The 15,637-nt window shown below is 38.7% G+C and overlaps 1 protein-coding gene across 1 annotated transcript in view; it reads right to left on the minus strand.

The window, feature by feature from the left end:
* Nucleotides 1–3,546: 3,546 nt before the first annotated feature.
* The window catches only part of txnrd3 (thioredoxin reductase 3), a 28,249-nt gene continuing 16,158 nt past the window's right edge, over nucleotides 3,547–15,637 (minus strand). The window contains exons 4-16 of the mRNA XM_017437701.3: nucleotides 13,964–14,071; nucleotides 13,668–13,740; nucleotides 13,454–13,573; nucleotides 13,221–13,363; nucleotides 11,985–12,100; nucleotides 11,005–11,230; nucleotides 9,967–10,059; nucleotides 9,457–9,533; nucleotides 7,570–7,726; nucleotides 7,340–7,447; nucleotides 6,586–6,681; nucleotides 6,355–6,489; nucleotides 3,547–4,546 (exon numbers count right to left, since the gene is read on the minus strand). Coding sequence (XP_017293190.1) covers nucleotides 4,484–4,546; nucleotides 6,355–6,489; nucleotides 6,586–6,681; nucleotides 7,340–7,447; nucleotides 7,570–7,726; nucleotides 9,457–9,533; nucleotides 9,967–10,059; nucleotides 11,005–11,230; nucleotides 11,985–12,100; nucleotides 13,221–13,363; nucleotides 13,454–13,573; nucleotides 13,668–13,740; nucleotides 13,964–14,071 — 1,515 coding nt within the window. The 3' untranslated portion in view covers nucleotides 3,547–4,483. The remainder of the gene's footprint in view (nucleotides 4,547–6,354; nucleotides 6,490–6,585; nucleotides 6,682–7,339; nucleotides 7,448–7,569; nucleotides 7,727–9,456; nucleotides 9,534–9,966; nucleotides 10,060–11,004; nucleotides 11,231–11,984; nucleotides 12,101–13,220; nucleotides 13,364–13,453; nucleotides 13,574–13,667; nucleotides 13,741–13,963; nucleotides 14,072–15,637) is intronic.

Below are 15,637 nucleotides of genomic sequence, written 5' to 3' on the forward strand. Positions count from 1 at the left end.
TGTTGTTTTAATACCGAATGCTCTTAATTAGTTCCGCCGCACAAGCGTTTGTATATTTCTGTTGCTCAGATGTTGGATTCTTCCATCTCTGCCCGTGCACATGTTATTTACCTGTGTTTACTTTTATTGTGGTCATTTATAAAGCTGTTGGTTGGTTAAACTAATTATCATTATTCATAATAATATACTGGAACAAGAAGTCATAGCTGAAAAAGCGTTTCATTATTCAGTTTTTATTTATGTTAGACGATGATCCGATGCATGTAAAATTAATAAGGTGACGAAACACTCCGGTGGCCCCCCCACCTAGAAAATGAATCCGGAGCCACTGACTCAAGTCATCTTGTTTCTCACAAGTACAGATTGCTGCCATCTGGTCACAGGTACAGGGCATATTTAAAGATGTAAAGGTGTAAAAAGTATGCATGAAGTGAGTCAGTCAAGCATTTTGCTGGTAGTTGCATCTTAGATAGGTTACATTTCTGGTTGCAGCCGATCAGCACAGCTTGACAAACCCAAGAATAGGCCTCTGTCTTTGCGATTATTTGCACAACAACCACCCAGGGAATCGTTCAGCTCATATAACTGATAGACTGTCCTCAATCAAACGGGTTTCATCTAAATAAAACTCATCAAAGTGCAAGTTGTCATGGCAGCCCATGCAGGTGACAGAGCATTCAGATGTGAGCAGCTGAGTCCAACAAAAGCTTCACACCAGCCCAGACGCTATTGATGAAGAAGGCCCCTTACAGAGGCTGAATAGTCCCACAGAAACACAGACATGCAGAGGAAATGATGGGATTCTTTCTCTCAGGCTCTCTGATGTTGGCAATGTGAAAAGGCTGCACACTTCAATGGCATCATTCTAACTTACTTGTGCACAAACAGTACTCCTAAATCCGTCCACCTCATCTCTACATTATTGCTGCTGAATGGCGGGCAATAATGTTTTTTCCTATGTTTGTCTGTCTTGTTAGTAAAATATCTCATGAACCACCAGACAGACTTTTATGAAACTTAGATTTCAACTCACTTTGGGTGCTATGGGTCAGTGAAACTGGAAATGTCCAAGATATAGCATATAAACAGTAACTGATGGAAAATATTCAATACACTGTCTTTGTGGAACTGTTCTGTGAAAGTGGCCACAGTGGCTCACAGTGAAACAAGATGCTTTTTAAATCCTCAAATATTAATCCAAACTAAACTCATTGAAAAATGCATATTTACAGCAGCAAGGTAAGAGCTACGGGAACCAACAAAAATCAACACCTGAAAAAATGATCTGAAGTATATTTTTATGTTTTAGTTGGGTGAAATATCCCATTTGTTTAGACTGCTTGGTGAGACTTAAAAATTATATTGCAGCTAGCCACTAGGGCGAGCTTATCTTTTGTGACTTTAACTTCTGGCTTCTGGTCTAGTGTTATTGATACCTGAGCAAAATTTAGTGGGCATAGAAATCATTTAATGTTTTAGGAAAGAAAGTGATAATTATATAGGAATATTTGTCAATACGATTGCAGCCCAATTTTAAAAATTCTGCTTTATTTTATTCATTTTATTGCTTTAGGCTAATTTTTTGAAAAAGCAAAGCAAAAAGGCTTACTGTTAGCAAATTTACTTCTGAGAGCAGGAAAACAACTAAAACCTGAGGGAGAGCACCAGGATTGGGCAGTAAAGTAGGCAACAGTCTTGCAACAATATAGAATACCCATACGTAATAAGAAAAGAAGCCCAAAAATGAAAAGATTTCAAGCATTAACCAGTGGAAACAATAACTAGTTAGGTAGCAAGACAGAGACAACACTAAAACAGCTTCATGTTAGCTAAGCACCAGAGCTAGCTTGAAACTGTTGTTGCTGAAGCATCAGATTGCAAACTTTCCTCATGAACAAACACCACTACATAACTAAAAGCACTCAGAGAGCGCAAACCTCTGCCGAGGCCATAGCCCAATAAAAATATTTTGATTCAAATCGTGATCCGGATCACCACTAGAATTTAATTAACTGTTTCTTATGCTAACACCAGCATTTCCTGAAAATTCCATCAAAATCTGTTCATTAGGTTTTAAGTAATCTTGCTAAACAAACCAACACTACCAATAACAAAACCTCCTTGACGGAGGTAATAAGAACTTTAACTATAAAATATTACGGAATAGTATGAAACATTTGTATAAAAAATGAAATATACTAAAGATACGTCACTCTTTGAAACAATGACAAAATCTGTTACAAGGCTTTCCCCAGCCTATCACATAGTGACTGCTGGAGATAGGCACCAGCTCCCTGTGACCCGGAAAGGAGAAGTGGGTAAAGAAAATGGATGGATGGACGTTCAAAGTGGTACAGTATAAAACAAATGACTGGTACGACTGGTAAAGGGAAAGGGGGTCTGATATGATGGAGAGAGGGAAGGTGTGTTCAGGAGACCAGGTGGAAGTGAAGCAAGCCTGAGAGCTTTGGAGGTGGATTCAAGCCTTCTGCTGTGGTGTAGATGGAAAGAATGGAACAGGGGTGATAATGAAGTCTCCCCCATCTCTCCTGCTGAAGCTTGGATCTCCTTCAGAGAGCTCACAGGGGTCTCTCACCATTTTCCTTCTTCACGGTCATGTTATTATTATACGGCCTGCTCTTGGTAGATTTCTATACGTCCCATATTCCTTGCATCCATGATGATGGATTTAACATAACTCCTGAGGATGTTTAGGGCCTTGGAAATCCTTTTGTATCTATCTCGACTTGTATGTTTCATTAATCTTTTTGGACTGGTAATCAAAGAGAAAGCGAGTGAAGACAGAGGCAAGTGTTAAATGGTGGAAGGTGAAGAAGGTTCAGAGTTGAGACAGGGCTCTGGGTGGTGTTTGGTGTATCCTCTGGACAGAGGAATGAAGACTGTGAGACATGGTGGAATAAGAGAAGGAAAGTGTTCAATGAGAGATGTTTAAAAAAAAAAAAAGCAGGATAGTCAGATGTGACAGCACCACCCTTTACTGTTCGGCTAGGTGTCTTTGTGTAGATAGTCATTACAGTTTTGGACCACCTGGGCCCAGTGATGTTGTCAATTTGATGCTAGTGTCTGTACTGCCGCTAAACGTGCACATTTTTTCCATGTTTTTGTGAATATTCATTTACAATAAATATAGTTTAAATTCTCAGTATGACTGGTTCTGACTGTTGTCTAGTTGCAATGTCTACTTTTAGCAGCTAAGGAAAACCATATTTACAGCTAATTATTAAATTTTACATTTGGTAAAATTAAGTTTAGTAGGTTGGGCCTGCCCACTGCAACAATCCCAGTTCCATGTGTGGCCCTACAGGGGAAAACAATTACCCACCACTGCTGTAGAGGTATGGAGAGAGAGTAGTGGACTTTTTAAGCCAATATGTTAAAACAATGAGAAGGAGAGGACACCGGAGGAATGGAGAAGTGTACTTGTGGTAATTTTAAAGAACTTCTGCCAGCAGGGCGTGAAAAACTGAGAACTCAAAAGTTGGCTAATCTGAAACCACATTTTGAAAGATAATGTCTGACACAAACTGAAGGTAAATCCATCCTTTATTAAATGCTAGAGAACAAGCAGTCTACAGATGTTTGACCAAAACAAGTCATTTATACAGATGACAAATGTCACTGACAGCTGTTGGAATGCTGCCTCGTAGAAGACTGAACATTTCTTTATATACACAATGCAACAGAATACAGTAAGCTATAACAAACGAGGAGAAATGGAGTAAAACATTCAACATAGCTCAGGCTGAAATTTTATTCAGTTGCTTTAATGTAATAAGATACTCAAAAGATTTGAAAGCTTGCAAGTTCTGCAGATATTCTCTTAGATACACATTACTCTGTTCTAGAAAGAGATTCTGAGTGGCACGTACACATCCAAACCAGATGATGATGACCTGGTAAAAACAATGTGCAGAAATGAAGGTAATCTACACATGCACCAGAAACAGACATTCAAACCTTTGGGTGCCATTTAAATATGCAGTTTTTCAGTCTGCACACTCTAAAAGAAGAAAGAAAGACAGTTGACTAAAGTTGGAGGTTTGGACGAAAGATTTTGGGCTACCATCAGGTACCTTTGCAGAGGGACATCAATCCTCGCCCACCTCAGTATTTCAGGTTACGGGTTAGGACGTCAAAAATAGCCAAAACACGCACGCACTTCACAAGTGGTGTGTGTTGGTGCTCCTCTGTGAAGGACACGCTGGTGGAGCCCAGCAGGAATATCAGCAGTGTAACCCCGCTGTTCAGCAGACTACTCTTCATATTAGACCCTCAGCTTTCTCAGCTCCCTGTAAGCCCAAACAAGTGCTGTCACTGGATTTGATGCTGGCCGTGATGTTTGGTTGGTCCTGAGAAACAAGTGCCATGTAAACTGAGTGGCTTGATATGAGACCAGGAACTAAGAGAAGAGGTGTTATTAGTCTAATGTAAGAGCAGCCTGCTAAACAAGCAGGGTTTAACCTCAGCAACCAGCCTGGGTGATGTCTCCACCGGACTGTTTGGTCACCTCCAAAGTAGTAAAGACCTGCAAAAACACAAGAGACAAAACACAGCCTTGTAAAGCATCTGAAGGGTTCTGAACCACACATCGGACTGTTCTTTGCATCCTGAACTGAACTTGGAACAAAGGTTGTAATGAGAGCCTTTCTCAATGGAAATTAGGGTATCATAGTTAACAGTTTCATGAAAACCAATAGGGTGTAGTATAATGTGGGACAAACAGTGCGAGTAAACAACCTTCAGAAGGAACCTGAGCAGCTTAATGTGCTGTAATTAGCTCTGTAAGACATTAACATAATGAATGAGTAATGCAGCTCTTTTATAAAGCTAATAAACATGAATCATCTCAGGAAAACCGATTCAAGATTCAGCTAAAGATCTTCATAAACATATAGCATCCTCTGCAATATTATAAAAGACAAGGACACCCTTGAAGATGATGGCGTCTAGTCCTGCCAAAAAAAAAAAAAAAAGTTATTTTCCCCTAAGTGATGAATTTTGTATATAAAGCTCAACCATTAGTATGGTCTCTTTTTAAAACTTCTGATCAGAACTTAATTTTTAGAGCTGTGACTTTTGGCTAACCTCACAATTGAAATATGATTTTTCAGGTATTTGGATGCTCCTAAAGATTCTTCTCAATGATTTTAATTGTCCATTTTATGGGACCTTAAATGGCAGATCGTAGTCTGGTTCTGGAACCCAATAAAGTCTTATCTGGACCAAAATTGGTTGGTAAATTTCAATAGAATCTTCTTTTTTTTCTTAAACTTGTGTACATTTTCTCACACTTAAAGCAATTAATTTAGAAGAAATACAGCTTCTTTAGTTTTTAATTTGTAATCCATGGGCTGGTTTTTATTCCCTCTGCAAAGAGAAGCCAGCAGCTTGTGAAGAGGTACACTGGTTCTTATTAAAAGAAAAGTTGAGGAAAAATAAAAGGTTTTATCCAAACTGGGAAGACTTCTGAATTCCAATGTAAAGTTTAAACCCATTTGCCTCATTCAGAGACTGTGATGATTATTAAAATCTGCTGCGAAGCATTATTACAAAATTATACCAATTATTCAAGCAATCCAACCCACTAAAATTTGAGCAGAATGAATACAAATAAATGATTCAAGAAACCAGGTTGTCAGATCTACTTACCCACTGCACAGCAACCCAATCAGAGATCACCAAATTGTTTTTTTTGTTTTTTTACAGCAACCTGAATCCTAATTATAATAGTATTAAAGTGTTCTGATATTATGAGAGATTTTACAAACTGTGGGCATTTCTTTTCATCAATTCATACTTTCCTCAAGAGCAAAAAAAGAACAAAAAAAAAACAACAAATTTCGAAGTGGTCAGGAGTCCATGTTTAGAACATCCTGGGCTTTTGTTCCCTGCTGACCAATGTAGGCCTCCGCCTCAGTGTCTCCAATAGCAAAATGCTGAAGCTACATAATGTCATAATACCACTTGGCCGTTTCTCTACCAGCCTACCATGTGATAACACTTAACTTCCTGATTGTTTTTGATTTTTACGTTACTGGCATTTGGACAGTTTTCTATGCCAACTTTTCAGGTACACTTAAACACGGAGGTCAGAGTCACTAAAGATAATTAAGGATACGTTACTGATTATGTCCCATCAATGTAACAAGGCAATCTTTACCATCTGCATCAAAATGTATCAAAGAATTAAGAAATTTCCATAGATCTATCTTTTTATTTAATTAAAATTTGAACAACAAATAACACTGTGAACCAAAAGCTGTAAATCAAATGCCCAGAGAAGAGTAAAAAGGTAACGTAATAAAATCCTGAGTTTAAGAGTCGCCTTCTTACCTCAGCACAGGTCGGGTGGATGCCAATGGTGTTGTCCAGCTGTTCCTTGGTGATGCCACATTTCATGGCTGCACCAAAGCCCTGAGTTACCTCCCCTGCGTTTGGTCCCAGGTAGTGGAAGCCAATAACTCGATCCTGAGAGACAACAGCAGTGAATACACAATTCAAACAAGCAGTCCAAGCTGCTTTAGTCTCAGAATTGCTTTGGAGGAAGAGTGAGACTAAACGTACACTGTCAAGTTTACTGCAGATGATCTTGGAGTAGCATTTGTTGTTGTCGCGGCCAGGCACAGTATACTCCAGAGGCCAGAACAGACTGTGATACACCTGAACACAACACAAACCCTTATTTAAGCAAAAGCAGGATTAACAAATCAAACGTTAAATAAACTTAACCTTTTTCAGAATGCTGCAACCAGAGTACTAAGCAAAACAAGTAAGTTTGAACAAATCGCACCCATTCTGGCTTCCAGTCAAACAATCAACTTTAAAAAACAAAACAAAACAAAAAAACACTTCTTATTGTTTTTAAAGCTTTAAACAACGTGGCTTCCTCCTACGCATGTTGTTGAGTCCACTTGCGATTGACCCTCAAGGTAATTGAGCAAAAGTGTTCTTATTAAATCAAGAGTGAATTCAAAAGCGAGTTATAGTGCTCAGGTCATTACGGTCCAGTTGTCTGGAACAAGAACTCCGGTCTGTCACAACAGGGTCTAGTTTTAAAAGCAAGGTGAAAACAACTCCTTTCCTCTTTTCCCAAGCTAGTGAATGCGAGTTGGCAGTTTCATATTTTTATGTAGTCTCATGATTTTAAAACTTAGATTGTATTAGTTTTTAGCTTCAATATTTGTAATCTTTTATTTAAGCACATTTAGTTTATGATTGTCATATGAAATGTATTATGCAAGTAAACTTGATCTGCTAGAAGGAGACAAACACTCCACAAAGAGGTGAACCAGATCTGTTAAATCATTCAGGATGTTACCTCGATGTTGTCCAGTCCGTAGAGCTCAATGGCCTTCTCCTCTGACAGTCCACAGGCGCCGTACTCCAGCGGGGTGAAGACGGTGGTGGGAACATTGATGTAGTCGCACTGCGTAAAAACAGACAGTAGTCAGACGTCACATTAGTTAAAGTTAGTAAAGACAATAGTAAATAAGAAAGTTGTGACTATACAGCAGCAGGCTACTGATCACGTCTGCAGGAGCAACGTACCTTGACGGTTGATCCAGCATAGAGGCGACGGGCCAGTAACTTTCCAGCTTGAATGGCGACAGGTGTCAGCTCCCACTTGTCCTGCAGAATGTCTCCAATGGCGTAGATGTGGGGCAAATTGGTCTGCTCCTCATCATTCACAGGAATCTTCCCATTTCTAGAATAAGGCATTGAGAGGTTGGCAAGAAAAATAGTAAACTTGGCTTCAGCTCTGTTATTTCTTGCTTATGTTGCTTTAAATGACTCTTTCCACCCTGTTGTCAGAATTCATACTTTGAAAGAAACCATTTTCAAAGTACGATACAATCACATCAAAACAATAGTGTAAAAAAAGGCAAATTGTCAGTGTTCATTGTACAAATCTCATGCTCCTCCTACATAGTTGAGACATACAGTGCAATACACTAAGCTAAATTTTAAAATACAAAGAAAAGTGGTAACTTTTCAAAAACACTGCACCACCAAAGATATGTATGAACTATAACAAATTAGTTAAGATTTGGTGCATTTACAGACCAGGAGAAAGGTTTAAAGCACCTGAAAAATGACCAATTTCAGTCAGTTTCTGGCCAGCCTACCATGTGATAACACACAGCAAGTTCAGGATATCTGCCCTCTGCTGGTTTGCTTGCTGTTAGCTCTGAAATGATTTCAGTGCAGTTTTTCCCCATTATATAGTGCCCTTGAAACTCATCATGTGGCACAATAAGTACAGAAGAAGTTGTACATTAAATTAAAAGGCTACAATGTAATTAGGTTTATTAGGCCGAGTTAACACAGCCGCCCAACGTCCGCAGCTCATTATTCTGATGATCAGACTCACTGAAAAGGCTTTTAGCTACAAGTGTCTTCTGTAAAGTGGTTCATCTACTACGCAGCTTGAGCTGCAGGAAATATTACAGGGTTCCTATATCTTTCCCATTTTAAGTTTTCAGACTTTTTTTTTATCAATTTTTAACCATTTTGACACCGAAGAAAAAGCTTTTACTGTACAGCTGGATACCAGGAACTGGCTCTTCTGAAAATAAAAGGGAAATTAATTAAGCATCTAATCTCTCTCAATTATATTTAGTAGCCTCACAAAAGGCAAATCACATTATAAACTGCATATACTCAATATACTGGGTGTAAATCCCAACAAAAGGAGAACTGCAGTTGGATTTCTGCTATTGCAATGTTTTTGTGTAGCTTGATTTTATTTAAAAAGAAAAAAAACGAGAAGAAAAGGTTTTCATTGTATTTGTCATTTTATATTTTACCACCTTGGAACGTGTGAAAGAACAGTGACACACTTCAGAACAATCTGTGACAAAGCAGAGGTCTAAAGTCACACTGAACAAAGACCAAATCCGCCGTAGTAGTATTTATAAAGAACAGGTTTATGGCTGACTGACACCTCCTGACCTCAGTGGCTCTGACTGCAGGCAGGCCTTGTCTGAATGTTACTGAGGTCATAAAACCAGAGCAGCACTTTTTAGCTGGTCTCGTGCTGTTTTAATACAGGCTCAACTGCTCAGTCATTCATAAAAAACGCAGGAAAGATGTGGAAGGCTGCATTTTCAAAGCCTCAACAAACAGAATCAGTTCAGCTGACGATAGATGACTGTCAGATGCTTCAACTGTGATCTCTTTATCAAATTTGATCCTCAGCAGTGTAAATAAACAGAGGAGAGAAAACAGGACTGTTGTGGTCAATGGGAGCAATTCATTTCCTACAGTCACCTGCATGCTGACACACTATACTGTGGCTTTCTCATTTTACCAACACACTGCGGAGAATCACGGAAGCAAGAACTGCTGAGTCACAGTGACTGTACAGTCTTAAAGGCACAGCTCAGCTCATGCGGTGCAGTCAAATGCACCAAGAAATAACTGATCCTGACTTACTTGGGGTTTACTTTGACTCCTGCGACGTCCAGTCCAATCTTATCTGTACAGGCATTTCGACCCACTGCTATCAACACCTGGAGGTCAGAAAAACAGCCTGTTTAGTTAGGAGGAAAAAGGAAGTCCAGGGATTTGGTGCTTTACTTGTGCATGAAGACCAGGAGAAAAAAAAAGTATTGAACCACATTAGTTCCTTCCTCTTAGATACTTGTGTTACAGCTTGGAAATCATGACTATAAAATTGACTAATGCCTCACATGTACATTTGATCAGTACTTGTAACATGTTGCAAAGATAACTAAAAACAAATATTAACCAGATAAACTGGTGAGATTTAATTATAGAGAAGGATGTATTTTTTAATTTTAGAAAAAAAAACCCATTAAGTTATTAATTTATCAAGTTTTAGTAGAGAGATAAAAGTTCGACTGATAGGATGCAGAACATTTTACAGAAGTGACATGTTGTTGATAGGATGGTAGAAGTACTAAACTAAAAAGAAGCACATACTGTGTTGTACTCGCCCTCCATGAGCTCATCAGTTTCTGTGGACTTGGCCGTCACTTTCAGCCTGCCAGGAGTGCCGGCTTCCAGCTCCTCAATCTGACAAAACACGGGAGAAGTGTTGAGCATCCGTGTGACGAGACAAGGTTTAAACATTTCTTTAAAAAAAAAAAAGGTTTTGCCATAAACTCCACTGCCCTGGCCTCTCCTGTCTGATCTTTCATGAGTTTCTTTATTTCTTAGAACAGCTCTTAAATGATACATGACCTCAAACTCATTTTAATATATATATATATATATATATATATATATATATATATGAAAAAAAAATACTGAAAATGTTTAAGACTTCATTCTTATGTCCTTACCATTAAAAAATAAAATAAAATCACAACGGCTTTAAAAGAAAACCCACCAATTCACCTTAAAATGACAAGAACACAAAGATAATATGGACAAAATGAAGTCGGACACTGACAGTCTTCAGAGTCTGAGTTATGGAAACTCACAACTGACTAAAGTGAACATTAGAAGGAAACAGCTTTATGTGGTTTTTTTTTTTTTAATCATAGAAACTTTCCCACACTGATGAACAGATAGGTAAACCGATGTGTGGGGAACAGTCAGATTATGAGACTGTGTTGCAATTGTGCATCAGAATTAAACTAAACAAATTAAGAGATTTTATACTATTAATTATTATGTGATATGATTTAGGCAGAAGTAGTAATAATATATAAATATATATATATAGATCGATATATAGATTTTTTTTTTTTAAATAACAGCAAGAATTAAGTGATATAGTTTAAAAATTTTGTTTTAATTCAGATATTTTTGCTGTTATTATACCATTAGAATCTCATCCGGTTGTGCTTAACTAGTTGGTTTCCTGATGCAGCTTGAAATAAATCATGCAACACTCAGTTTAAAGTCTGAATAAACCTCTTCTCTTTGCTACCAATATTCCATTAAAGAAAAATTAAATTAAAACATGCTGACAGACCAGTTACCATTTCACCAAGTCTAACCACACACACACACCTTTACGGGGACATATTTACGAAGGAACTTGACACCGTGCTCCTCCATGTATTCTCCAGCCCGATTGGCCATGTCCTGGTCAAATCCCCTAAGCAGGATGGAGCGCACCATGACTGTGACATCGAGCCCGAGGCCAGCCAGAAAGCCGCCGCACTCCAGAGCCACGTATGATGCCCCGACAACCAGGGTCTTCCCCGGGCAGTAAGGCAACGAGAAGAGGTCATCACTGGGGAACAAACAAAGGAGAGTTGGTGCACAGAGCCAAGGGAAAAATAAGAATGCACCAACCTTCAGAAGGCAGTAAAGATCTTTTCTACACAGCAAGCAAAAATGAATACATTTAGATTCATCTCATCTCAGCTGAGGAACTCAGATAACTTGCATTGCTACTGAATGAAAACTGGCTTGCAAATTTAGTTTCCTCTAACTGATGATAAAGAGAAGCCAACTAAGGCCTCCAACCAGATGATTGTAAGATACACAATGAGATGGATGATAAATTTGCCTAATTATTCCTCTTTTATTTAGTAGCCACCACAAAACCTAAAGACAAAGCTTATTTCAGTGATTAATTAGGTTGTAGGAAGCTGTAAATTTGGTTACTTGCAAATCAGAAAAACAGAATGAGACGTTTTAAAAGCCCAGGCAGGTCTCAATTTAGTAATAAAAATCTGAAGTTGTTTGATGCAACCACCTTTATGCAAGAACAAGTGAGCAGCAACAAGGTGCTGCCAAAACAGCAGCATGATCACTGGAGACACCTGAGAATAACATTACACAACATTCAGACAGCCAGGGGATTAGTGGATACCCAGAGACAAGTCCGCTCTAAGATTCTTACATGGCACGTCTATAATTGCAGGGATTAGGCTTGGACAAGACAAAAAACAAGGAGAAGATTCCCAGAAACCACCCACTGGTATGAATATCACAGAGATCTGATGTCAGCAGGCTGGATGTACGCTTTACAGCGGGCTCACCTGGTGATGCAGTACTCCTTGTCTCCAGGGACTCCCAGGTAACGAGGCCTCTCACCTGTAGCCAGGACAAACTTGGCTGCTGTGTAAAATGTCTCCTTCCCTCGTTTGTTTGTCGCCTGTTTCAGAACACAAACACAAGACAATAGTGACTCCGTTAGGTTTACACAGGGTTCCTACAGATATGCAAATATAAATTCTTCTACTTTTCCAAAACTTCAATTTTTAAACATTTCTGTGGAATTTGTAGCTTTTTTGACACTGAAACATGTAAACACATTGTGAATGTTCATAGAGTGGTGTATTATTGTATATAGCAAAAGGAAAAACCTTTGAATTGCAATAATTCTTTCCATGTGTGGTCTAAAGTTTCAAATTAGAAACTCAAAGATACTGACAGCCAAACCTTTATCCTCAAGGTGTGAGAAATGAACCAAACTAATCATCAATACAACTTCTTCCATTTTTATATACAAAAAAGTAAAAAATTATATGACTGTATGAGAAATTCTTAAAATTTTGATTATACTATTTTAGAAGAAACAATAAAGGAAGTGGTACAGAAACAGATTTTCTTAACTGTTTTTTCATTTTTTCATACTTATGCAGACCTGGAAAATCCTAAAGTCAAATTCCATACGTTAAAGACTGCATAGGAATTCTGTCTACAGTATAAAGCTTTTTTTTTTAAAAAGGTTTTTTTTTCCTAAAATATCTTTATGCCACTTGTGAAGCCAAAGGCAGAAGAAGAAAAGCCAGTGATGACTATACAGAAAATACTTGTAACTTAGTAAACAGCTTATGGAGTAAAGAGATGAATTCTGATGTGGCAACTTAATAAGGTTCAACAGGACATTGGTTTTTAGTTTCAACAAACATTCTCCGGGCGGTTTTAAAACCGTTCACACCTTAAAATATGTGACCAGCAGCTCACACGTTGACCTCCTTAGGAAACAACCCAAAAGCCTCACAGGATGGAGGGGTGGGTCAGCAACCCACGTGATCCTAACGACCCCATGAGTGTGATTATTAAACAATTTATAGACACTCTGAATCGCCTTGTTGCTGAAAAGTGCTATATAAATAAATATGACTTGACTTATAAACCTTGAACTCTCAACCAACAATAAGAACTGAAGATGATGTTTGGATGAGAGGTGAAATGTGTTCAAGAAACAAAAGAAGCATCTTTCTAAACTTGAGTTTACAGAAAGACTCACGATACAAATACCTACTCACCTTAATTTTGTGAGGTTCAACAAACTCTGCGTAGGCGTTAACATAGTTAACATTCTTATCTCTCAGTGACACCCTGTAGCCCCAGTTTAAAGAGCCAATGTAATCGTTGACAGCAGTCTTCATTGTCTCCCAGTTGTGCTTCACTGAGGGCAATCACCAGTCAAACCACAAGTTAGTGAGAAGGTTTACCTTTTCTGTTTTATGACAATAAAGCTGTGGGTCAGTGGCCTCACCTGATTCGTCAAACTCCCAGCCGAACTTGCGTGCATCCTGTATAGCTGTACTCAGCAAGGCCGTCTGGTGCATCAGCTTCTTGGGAATGCAGCCAACATTCACACAAGTTCCACCGAGGCCTTATAAACACAGAGGAGACTGACACGGTTAGCTGGCTACTGGATTAGCTCAAAACAAGACAAGTCACACAAGTCAGAAAAAGGAGCATCCTACCCCAAGTGGCTCCTTTTGGTGTGGGCACAACAAAGTCTAATACCATGACCTTCTTCCCCAAGTTAGCAGCTTCCTGTTAGAGGAGGAAGTATTAGTGTCATTTCTTATTTATACATTTATTTCACCATCCTTCTATTCAGTCTTAAGAGACAAAGTTTAAGGAACTAACAGAAGTGAAGTGACTCTTAGAACTGGCTATTACAGCACCTTTAGTTTCACAACAATTTTCAGACATGTGGGTACCCACAAGTATTGCACAATCATGGTAAAAGATATTTTGCAGATAAACCTGTTACCTTTGAGCAGGCCAGGCCTCCAGATCCTCCTCCGATGACAATCAGGTCATAGTCGTAAGCTTCGCTTTCCTTCTGGAGTAGCTGCTGTAAGCTGCCATCTTTATGAGCCTGATGCAAACGTTAAACAATGTTCCAGTCAATATTCAGGAATAATGTGTCAGGACGCCAAGTCAGGTGGAGTTTAACAATATGCGAGGAAGAAAAAAAAACAAAACAAAAAACGGCCACTGAATTATTTACATCAGAGTCTTCCTCTTCAGTCTGATCACTGTCATACTGTGACTGAACAGAAACAGACACCTGAATCAATCAATCACAAAGGAAAACTGCACCATTTAACGAATGCATTTAGACAGGTTTTCCCCTAGTGTATCATAAGCCTGGCGGCCCGCCAGGCTAAATTCTGCTTGTTTATTGTAGAATACGTCAATTTTTATACATGTTTTTTTTCCACCTGCACCCACAAAACTGCTACCTTTCAGGTAGATTTATACTTGATGCGTTAATCAAGTTGTGTGAGGGTGCGCACGCCAACAGTGATGCAGTGGTGCTGTCCCCGCCCCTGTGTGAAGGTCTCGTGCGGTGTTGAGTCACGTGGTCGTGCACCTCCCAATATTTGTAACTTTACGCAGACCGCGCGTGCTCCATTTAAAATGGACGATTTTGGTGCTGTAGTGGAGCTGGTCCGCCTGTACCAGTATTTATATGATCCCTCTATGAGAGAGCCACAGCAATAAACATAGAACGAGTGGGTTTAACCAAAAATGGTTAGTTGAGCCGAAATTCAGAGGGTGGCGTTACAAGACAGAATACAGTAAGCATGTTTTATACTGTTTTGTACTAATTTATCCTTGTTTACCAGTAAAATGATGCTAATAAATTCAGCATTAGATATGCTTTGTTTTCTTGTTATATATAGTGATCTAACATTCAGCCTATGCCACAAAAAGCACAGTACAGTACAGCATTTATCTATTTTTCAGAGTTCTCCGTTTTTATTCATTGGCCTGGAAGTGAGATGTGTGTTGGTGCCTTGTTTGCACTTTTTTATTTATGTTCGTTTAATTTATTTGTAAATGTGACTTAAATTAGGATTCAAATTAAGCACTAATAATTTGTAGTTATTTAATTTAATTATTTTTGTTTAAAAAAGCATTTCAAAAGTGCCTTTTTGTAAAACTGTAGTTGTACAAAAATTTGACACAAATATCTAACAATATCACATAGTAAATAGCCAACTTTCCTGTCAACTTTAAAAAAAATTTTTTTAATAAATCCCAGTCAGCCAGCAATTGGCCGGCGAACGGCCACCTACCACCAAGCTTAGCTTCTTTTCTGAGGGAAATCCTGTAATTTATTTGTAAATGTGACTTAAATTGGGATTTAAATTAGGTGCAAACAATTTGTATTTATTAGGCCCGAGCAGCGACAGCGCTGCGAAGGCCTATTGTATTTCCTGGAATTCTTATTCTTATTCTTTTCCCCCCCGAGATCGCAAATTTGGGGGCTTTAACATACTCAAAAACTCACCAAACTTCACAGAAAGTTGTCCCCCGTGTGAAATCGCGTGATTCTAATGTAATCGAAAGTGGGCGTTGCCAAACTGCTCCACAGCGCCCCCTAACGTGAGATAGGACGAACCGTAAGTCGTAGAAGCGTGGAACCTTGGCACGT

The sequence above is a fragment of the Kryptolebias marmoratus genome, linkage group LG4, assembly GCF_001649575.2.
Source record: "Kryptolebias marmoratus isolate JLee-2015 linkage group LG4, ASM164957v2, whole genome shotgun sequence".
Taxonomy (NCBI): domain Eukaryota; kingdom Metazoa; phylum Chordata; class Actinopteri; order Cyprinodontiformes; family Rivulidae; genus Kryptolebias; species Kryptolebias marmoratus.